Source organism: Penaeus japonicus, unplaced genomic scaffold (genome assembly GCF_977035675.1).
Source record: "Penaeus japonicus unplaced genomic scaffold, GWHDUDI00000001_assembly GWHDUDI00000029, whole genome shotgun sequence".
NCBI classification, from domain to species: domain Eukaryota; kingdom Metazoa; phylum Arthropoda; class Malacostraca; order Decapoda; family Penaeidae; genus Penaeus; species Penaeus japonicus.
In genome coordinates, this window is record NW_028234431.1 from 31,865,213 (window position 1) to 31,875,212 (window position 10,000).

Sequence of the window (10,000 nt, forward strand, 5' to 3'; positions counted from 1 at the left end):
GGTTGATTGAATAGCCAAGGCAATGATCTGAAACGCCCAGACATTGAAATTTTGTTTTCTTTCGGAAATTTTACGCCAAAGTTAGTGGTATTGCCCGTGCGAAATTTGCCTTATCTAGCACTACTGATGACGTCACAAATACGTCATAAAGTTGACGGAATGAGCTGGAAATCAATTATTAGCAAATTAGAGACTATGACCTACAACATACCAGAAGATGAAGTCCCGAAACTTTCTCGTTCTCTCACATTAAGGATTACCGTTTTGGCTATTTTTTACGACTTTTTCATGTCAAAGTGCTTCAAACAACCGCAAATATCTCAATAATGCCGTGGAGCCCGAAACTTTTTGACCACATCATCGTAAAGTGCATTGAATTTCCTGTCGACGCTAACATGAACATTTTTTGCTATCTGCTAAGCTTCATATTGAAAAACGCATCTGAAAATCACCTATTTTCGAGATTTCGAATATTGAATTTTGTCATATTGTGTCATCAGATAATTTGCAAGAACATTTTTTTGAAGTTCTATCTTTTATCTTTCCAACGCTAGGTTGATGAAGTTTGTATCTTTAATGGTTCTTGAGATATAGCCGATCAAACCGGGTACACTTTTGCTCAAAAAAGTGTCCTCTACCTGTATGTATCTATGTATCTCTGTATATATATAATCGTAACCCTGTTTAACAAGAACACCCTCATTTTCGGCGATTTCAAGTTGTAATAATTCAGCCATTTTTTATCCAATCGATCTGAAATTTTGGCAGATGCGTCTTTATGTCCTAAAGTACGGATTACCAAGTTTCAGGTAATTCTGACGTCGGGAAGTGCGGTTAATTTTTACTCGAAATATGCGAGTTCAGAAAAACATGTAGTTGGGGGCTGGCAAGCGAAGTTACAAAAGCTCGTCCTCGGGCATTTCGGGTGCTCGATCACGTAAAGTAACCCGCCCGAGGGCCGCCCGAGGGCTCGAGTCGGCCGTGCGCATCTCGGGAGCCCGCTTTTTCTGCCGCGAGGGGCTTGCCAGCCCCCTGATATATATACATATATATATATACATATATACATATATATACATATATATACATAAATATATACATATATACATAAATATATACATATATATATGTATATATATACATATATATACATATATTTATACATATATATACATATATATAGACATATATATAGACATATATATAGACATAGACATAGACACAGACATATGTATATACATATACACATACATATACACATATACATATATATACATATATATACATACACATGCACATACACACATTATGTATATATATATATATATATATATATATATATATATATATATATATATTATACATATATATATTATACATATATATATTATACATATATACATATATAGACATATATACATATACATATACATATATATACATATATACATACATATATATATATATATATACACACACATACATATATATATATATATATATATATATATATATATATACATATATATACATATATATATATATATATACATATATATATATATATATATATATATATATATATGCGTATATATACATATATATATATATATACATATATATATATATATATATATATATATATATATATGCATTCAATCCAAATATAGTAAAAGCAGAAGTGCTAAAAGGCTGACCAATGATGCAAATGTTGAAACAGCGTTCAGCAAATTCTGGGAAAGTGAGCTTTGGAAATTCACAAGAACAAAAAACACAGAGCCAGTGATTGAGCCAGAGATCTCACACCACAATAAAGAGGGCTTAGTAGTAATCAAGACAGGTGTTGCTTGGCTTAAAGTTATGAAAGGTGTTCGTCTTCTTTAAGCAACCGGAAGCAACACCTTCCGAGAGGAGAGAGAGGGGGGGGGGAGATAACTTGATAAATTTGAAAGGAAAGGAATTAGAAAGTCTAGACACAACGCTGTCTGCAGATGAAGGATACCGAGACTGACACTTGATATGCACACAACTCTCGTCTCAGCAATATCCGAGAAATTGAATGCCATCCAAAGAACTGGATGAAACATGGACAAAAACACGGAGAATAAAACGAAACGAGGCTTTATATTAAACAATAGCCATGGAGTAAAAGTCGAAGAATGTATCGTCTCAAGGAACGCAATATCTGACATCTCAGCGATGGAAAAAGAAGCACAGGACAAATGGTCTAAAATTACAGCTGTAACCTTGACACCGACCGCCTACTGTTACTTATACCTCAGAAACTCGGACATTTAAAGCGGAAGATTCACACACACACACACACACACACACACACACACACACACACACACACACACATACAAAAAAAAAAAAATAAAAAAAAAAAAAAACAAAAAAAAATTGCAAGTCTTAATAACGAAATGTATGAAAATCATTCAAGGTATTGCCATAGCGAACAGATTTGAAAAAAAAAAAAAAAAAAAATATATATATATATATATATCACCAGAGGTTCTGGAATCAAAGCTATCTTCACAGAGCATATCAAAGAAAAATTATGGAGGTGGTTCTCACGTCGCCAGACTTCAAGACACATCTATGTTCCATCGAGCCAACTGGAGTCACTATTCTAATACCAGGCATCATACGGTCGAGCTAGCCTGAATGAACAAATAAAAACAAAAGGGAAAAAACAATTCCGAAATGGCGAAAGGGGGGGGGGAAAAGCGAAATAAAGATCGAAAAAAAATCAAACGAAAATCATAACCATATCTATGAAAAATTATAAATGGCGGAAGAATCGAAGTCGAAGGGATGTCGGATCCAAGCGGCTTAAAAGACGATCGTGGAAGTCGACGGTTGGAACGCGGAATTAGAAATCGCTGATGTCATAATCTCGAGAAAGGAGAGACAGAAAATAAGATATTAAACCAGGAAAGACAGAGATTAGATTTTAAGAAATGCGATTAAACAAACTGTATAAACCTTTGATGCTTAATTAAGACTTTCAAAAACCCTCCGTCTTCTTGTTTGAATGGTACCTTACTTACCTGCTCCTATGTTTATTATCTGCTAGCATCTATTTACCTGCTTACCTGTTTGTTAGTTTGACCAGCCATCTCTCTATCTTCTCTCACGAGGATGAGGAAAAACAAACAAACGTTTCCAAATGCAACAAGAATTTTAATAAACAAAACAAAAAACAAAACAAAAATGCAAGAAAAGAAAAATCCTTAACCAGCATTCTAATATTAGATTTTAAAAATATATAAATAAATAAAAAAAAATAATAAAAAAACATAATTTTTCAGCAAGATATTTTCCGAATTAAAAAAAAAGTGCTTGGGTCAGTTAGCACGCTGCTGGCTCCTTCTGATGTTTACCTTTCTATCAATAAACAATCAATCAATCAATCAGTAAATTCATCCGCCTTGGCTAGAGTTTATTGAGGGACCAGTTGTAGAAGAACTCGACCTTCGGACCAGCTGAGCCTCCAGCTGCCGTGAGGGCGTCGAGGGTGACCTGGTCCTTCTCCTCCAGGTAGGTCCTGATCCACCTGAGGAGGAGAGAGGTAATTACCGTGCAGAGAGGGAGAGAGGGAGGGAGGGAGGGAGGGAGGGAGGGGAGGGGAGGGGAGGGGAGGGGAGGGGAGGGAGGGAGAGAGGGAGGTAGGAGAGGAGATGAGAAAAGAGAAGAAAAGAGAGGGAGGGAGGGAAGAGAGGAGAGGAGAGAAGAAAAGAGAGGGAGGGAGGGAAGAGAGGAGAGGAGAGGAGAGAAGAAAAGGGAGGGAGGGAGGTAGGAGAGGAGATGAGACGAGAGGAGAAGAGAGAAGAAAAGAGAGGGAGGGAGGGAAGAGAGGAGAGGAGAGGAGAGAAGAAAAGAGAGGGAGGGAGGGAAGAGAGGAGAGGAGAGGAGAGAAGAAAAGGGAGGGAGGGAGGTAGGAGAGGAGATGAGACGAGAGGAGAAGAGAGAAGAAAAGAGAGGGAGGGAGGGAAGAGAGGAGAGGAGAGGAGAGAAGAAAAGGGAGGGAGGGAGGTAGGAGAGGAGATGAGACGAGAGGAGAAGAGAGAAGAAAAGAGAGGGAGGGAGGGAAGAGAGGAGAGGAGAGGAGAGAAGAAAAGGGAGGGCGAAAAGGAGGTAAGGAGGGGAGACGAGAGGAGAAGAGAGAAGAAAAGAGAGGGAGGGAGGGAAGAGAGGAGAGGAGAGGAGAGAAGAAAAGGGAGGGAGGGAGGTAGGAGAGGAGATGAGACGAGAGAGCAGAGAGAAGAAAAGAGAGGAGGGAGGGAAGGGAGAAGAGGAGAGGAGAGAAGAAAAGGGAGGGAGGGAGGTAGGAGAGGGGAGGAGAGAGGAGAAGAGAGAAGAAAAGAGAGGGAGGGAGGGAAGAGAGGAGAGGAGAGGAGAGAAGAAAAGGGAGGGAGGGAGGTAGGAGAGGAGATGAGACGAGAGGAGAAGAGAGAAGAAATGAGAGGAGGGAGGGAAGAGAGGAGAGGAGAGGAGAGAAGAAAAGGGAGGAGGGAGGTAGGAGAGGAGATGAGACGAGAGGAGAAGAGAGAAGAAAAGAGAGGGAGGGAGGGAAGAGAGGAGAGGAGAGGAGAGAAGAAAAGGGAGGGAGGGAGGTAGGAGAGGAGATGAGACGAGAGGAGAAGAGAGAAGAAAAGAGAGGGAGGGAGGGAAGAGAGGAGAGGAGAGGAGAGAAGAAAAGGGAGGGAGGGAGGTAGGAGAGGAGATGAGACGAGAGGAGAAGAGAGAAGAAAAGAGAGGGAGGGAGGGAAGAGAGGAGAGGAGAGGAGAGAAGAAAAGGGAGGGAGGGAGGTAGGAGAGGAGATGAGACGAGAGGAGAAGAGAGAAGAAAAGAGAGGGAGGGAGGGAAGAGAGGAGAGGAGAGGAGAGAAGAAAAGGGAGGGAGGGAGGTAGGAGAGGAGATGAGACGAGAGGAGAAGAGAGAAGAAAAGAGAGGGAGGGAGGGAAGAGAGGAGAGGAGAGGAGAGAAGAAAAGGGAGGGAGGGAGGTAGGAGAGGAGATGAGACGAGAGGAGAAGAGAGAAGAAAAGAGAGGGAGGGAGGGAAGAGAGGAGAGGAGAGAAGGGAGGGAGAGAGGAAGGGTAGAAAGGAGGGAAGAGAAGAGGAAGGGAACGACGGAGTAAAACACAGTACCATAGAATGTCAAAGAAAACCTCAGCATCACAATCATCTCCCCCTTCCCTTTCCCCTCTCCCCTCCCCCCTCAGCATCATCATCTTACACAACACGAAATAGAAAAAAAAAATCACCTCCCCCTCACCCCTCTCCCCCCCTTCCCCTCCTCCCTCAGCATCATCATCTTACACAATACGAAATAGAAAAAAAAAATCACCTCCCCCTCACCCCTCTCCCCCCCTCCCCTCCCCCATCAGCATCATCTTACACAATATGAAATAGAAAGAAAAAAAAGAAAAAACACACACACAACGCAGCATCCCTGCCACCCACCCACCTTAGCATCCCCAGCTGATCAGGAGCAAAGTCGTCGAGATACCAGCTGAGGATCTCGGGTAACCTCACCACGTCGTCCTTGATCTCAACCTCTTGGGTCAAGTAGGACCTCGTGGCGCCTTCGAGAGCGACCTCCAAGTTCGCGCTGTTGTAGACGCGCACCATTGGGCAAGACTGGGAGTGTGGGGAAAGGGATATTAGTATCATTATTGTTGTTGTTATTGTTATTATTAATATCATTATTATCATTATCATTATTATTATTATTATCACTATTATTATTTTTATTTCATCAGTATCATCATCATCATAATTCTTATCATAATTGTAATCATTATTATTATTATTATTATTATTATCATTATTATCATCATTATTATCATTATTATTATCATTATTATCATTATTATTATCATTATCATCATATCTTTTATTTTCTCTTTCTCTTTCTTTCTTCTCTCTTCCTCCCTCCCTCCCACCCCCACCTCGCTCCCTCCCTCCCCCACCCCCAACCCCCGCCCCCACCCCCACCCCCAATCCCCTTACCAGAGCGCCGCAGTTGAGAGCGAAGTGGATCCGAGGCTCGAGGTCCGAAACCCGGTAGCGGAGCCTCGAGTCGTCCTTCGCCATGACAGGTCGTCCGGTGCTCGGGTGGGCCTTGTTCACTGGAGGGGGGGAGAGAAGGGGAAGGGGAAGGGGAAGGAGGGGGAGTGGGGAGTGGGGAGTGGGGAGTGGGGAGTGGGGAGTGGGGAGTGGGGGTTGGGGGTTGAAGTGTTATTGTGGGTTAGAATGTCGGTGGTTTTATGGTGTGGTTGTGTTGATTTTTTTTTTTTTTTGATGATTGTTTGATTGAGGTAAAAATTTTAATAGACTTTTTTTTTCTTTTTTTCTTTTTTATAAAAAGGATGTTCTTGTTGTTGATGATGGTGGTGGTGATGATGTTAAATAATAATAGTAATAGTAATGATAATGATAATATTCATGGTAATGATAATAATGTTAATGTTAATGATAATGATAGTGATAATCATAATAATAATAACAATAATGATATTAATAACGATAACAATAACATATATAATAACAATTACTATAATCTATAATTATCATCATCATCATCTTTATTACAATAACATCAGTTGCAATAATCAACAAAAAAAAGGCGACTTATACCCGTTGCATAAACAGCTATGGTGTCTACACTGCATGGCTATGATGGTGATCTCCAACACTATCTCCAGCCCCTCCAACGCAAACCACCACCTCTTCCTCCACAATCTCCTCCACTTCCACTTCCACCTCCAACTCCACCAACACTATCAACACTATCCCCACCACCGCCTCCACCCCCTTCCCACCTCCATCACCATCATCTCCAACACTATCTCCACCTCCTCTCCACCGTCATCTCCATTCCCACCATTATCTCCTCTAACACTACCCTCCCCCTCAACTCCCCCTCCCTCGCCTCCCCCCTCCACCCTCTCATCTCCTTCCCCTCCCCCTCACCCACTGCCCCTCCTCCTTTACACTCCCCTTCCCCATCCTCTTCTACCCTCCCCGTCCCCCTCAACCCCCCTCCTCCATCTCCCCCTTCCCCCTTCCCCTACCTCCCCCACCCCCACCACCACCCTCACCCCCCCTCCTCCACCCTCCCCCACCCTCCCCCTCAACCCCCCTCCCCCACCCTCCCCCTCAACCCCCCTCCCCCCACTCCCCCTCAACCCCCCTCCTCACCCCCCCTCTCCACCCCCACCTCACCCACCTTCCCCCACCACCTCCCCCTCAACCCCCACCTTCCCCCACCTCCCTCTCCACCCCCACCACCTTCCCCCCTCAAACCCCCTCCTCACCCCCTCTCTCCACCTCACCCACCTCCCCCTCTCCACCCCTCCTCCTCCTCCCACCCACCTCTAAGGATCCCGTGCTCGACGTCGTCCAGGGAGAAGACGAAGGGGCCGATCCGGTAGGCGTGGCTGCTCCAGAAGGCGGGTACGTCGAGGGCGGAGTCGATGCTCTTGACGCCCTGGATCTCCGTCAGGCTGTGCACCGTCAGGGCGTTGTAGACGTCTAAGGGTTGGGGGCGTGGTTAAGGGCCAAGGGACTGGGATTGATTCTGGGTGGGTGTGTTTGTTTGTGTTTGTTTGGTTTGTTTGGTTGGTTGGTTTGGGGTTAGGGGATGTGGTGATGGCGGTGGGAGGGTGTGGGTTCTCTCTTATCTCTTATCTCTATCTCTATCTCTATCTCTATCTCTTTGAATTTGAACTCCCTCTCCCTCTCCCTCTCCCTCTCCCTCTCCCTCTCCCTCTCTCTCTCCCTCTCCCTCTCCCTCTCCCTCTCCCTCTCCCTCTCCCTCTCTCTCTCCCTCTCCCTCTCCCTCTCCCTCTCCCTCTCTTTATCTATCTATCTCTAATTACGATAATGATATTAATAATAATAATGATAATAATAATGACAATAACAACAATAGTGATAATAATAAAAACAAAAGCAACAACGATCAAGAACCAACCAGAATGTCAAATGTTTGTAATATCAAAACAACATAAACTGATACTAATGATTTAATCTGCTTCTTCATGACCTTGTCATGGCAGAATGCATGACACTCGTTTTTTCACATAAATATATATTTCGTGTAATAGATTAACATTGAAATTTATGTGTGTGGAGGTGGTGTGGGGGGGTGGGGGTTCTGTATGTGGGTGGGTGTTTGTTTATTTGTTTGTGTGTGAGAGAGGGAGGAGAAAGAGAGGGAGGGAGGGAGAGGGAGAGGGAGAGGGAGAGGGAGAGGGAGAGGGAGAGGAAAAGAGAGAGAGAGAGAGATAGAAAGAAAGGGAGAAAGGGAGAGAGAGAGAGACTGAGAGACTGAGAGATTGAGAGACAGAGAAAGACAGGGACAGAGAAATTCAAATACAAAGACATAGAGACATATATATATATATATATATATATATATATATATATATATATATATATATATATACACACACACACACACACACACACACACACACACACACACAAACACACACATATATATATCAAAGTTCCCGCACTCAAAAACAAAGGATACTGATGAAGAAGGCTAATTTTTCCTTCTCGTCCAGCTTCTCCACGTCGACTGACCGGAGCTGCCCCGTGAGCTCGCAATATTCCCTGGAGAAAAAAAGGACAATGAGACTGGTGGTGATGAGGATGGTGATGATGATGATGATGAAGAGGAAGAGGAGGAGAATAATGAAAATGATAATGATAATGGTGATGATGATGATGATGATGATGATGATGATGATGATGATGATGATGATGATGATGATGATGATGATGATGATGATGATGATGATGGTGGTGGTGATAATTGTGATGTTCATAATGATGATGGTTTGAGAATAAGAATGATAATAATAAGAGGGAAAATGAGAGGGAGAGGGAGAGGGGGAGGGAATGAGAGAGACACAATTGGTGAGGAAGAGGGAGAAGGAAAGGGAGAGAAAGTGAGGAAGGAATGAAGAAAAAAAATTGGAAGGGGAGGGATAAAGAGAGAGAGAGAGAGGGAGAGAAGGAGAAAGGAAACTGGGGGAGGGGGGGGGAAGGTGAAGGAAAGGGTGAGGGAGAGAGGAAGACAGTAAGAAGGAGAGGAGGAGGGACAGGGAGGAAGATGGGAGATGGAGAGAGTCGGAAATGGAGAAAGGAAAGGAGGGAGGGAGAGAAAGAAAAGGGAGGGAGGTAGAGAAGGACAGAGAGCGAGAGACAGACGGACTGACGGACGGATAGATAGACAGACAGACAGACGACAGACACGAGAAAGAAAAGTAGAAAAAAAATATTGAAAAGGAAAAAAGTAAAACGTACGGGAAGAGACGAAATAAAATATCATTTCAGCCGTCAACAAAAACAACCAAAAAAGAATAACATAAAAAAAAACATTACTTGAACTCATCCGATGACCTAAGACTTGCATAGTTGACCTTGCCAGTTGCTTCATCCAAAAATTTCCCCGTCATCCTGAAATATAAATACAAAATATATAACGGTTTGCATGCCTGTTCAAATCATGCAAAAACAACTGCAAATACATAACATCAGGTGAAAACAGGCAAATTATTAGTGAATTTATGAACAGAAAATACATTAAAAGAACTTTCCCGAAGATCTTACTAAACACAAACAAGCAAACACTACTATTTATTCAGCTAGGAGCTTGTACTGCCCTGTTCCTAGTAAGTATTACCCGACGAAGTAATAAAATATGTATGGATTGGTGTGGGGGGGGGGAGTCTGTAATTGTACACTATGCAAATATAACCTGGAATGGATACTCAATGCTTGGCTATTGACTAATTGGCTACTGACTGATAAGCTATTGACTAATTAGCTATTGGCTGCTTGGCTATTGACTAATTAGCTATTGACTGCTTGGCTATTGACTAATTAGCTATTGACTAATTAGCTACTGACTGGTAGGCTCTTCACTAATTAGCTACTGACTGGTAGGCTCTTGACTAATTAGCTACTGACTGGTA

At 42.9% G+C, this 10,000-nt stretch overlaps 1 protein-coding gene across 2 annotated transcripts in view; it reads right to left on the minus strand.

Moving 5' to 3' along the window:
- Positions 1-3,300: 3,300 nt before the first annotated feature.
- LOC122265773 (uncharacterized) overlaps positions 3,301-10,000 on the minus strand; it is a 133,016-nt gene continuing 126,316 nt past the window's right edge. For both annotated transcript variants that reach the window (XM_086554279.1, XM_086554280.1), the window contains exons 3-8: positions 9,408-9,482; positions 8,551-8,633; positions 7,386-7,544; positions 6,021-6,139; positions 5,476-5,648; positions 3,301-3,559 (exon numbers count right to left, since the gene is read on the minus strand). In XM_086554279.1, the coding sequence (XP_086410405.1) occupies positions 3,439-3,559; positions 5,476-5,648; positions 6,021-6,139; positions 7,386-7,544; positions 8,551-8,633; positions 9,408-9,482 (730 nt within the window). In that variant the 3' untranslated portion in view covers positions 3,301-3,438. The remainder of the gene's footprint in view (positions 3,560-5,475; positions 5,649-6,020; positions 6,140-7,385; positions 7,545-8,550; positions 8,634-9,407; positions 9,483-10,000) is intronic.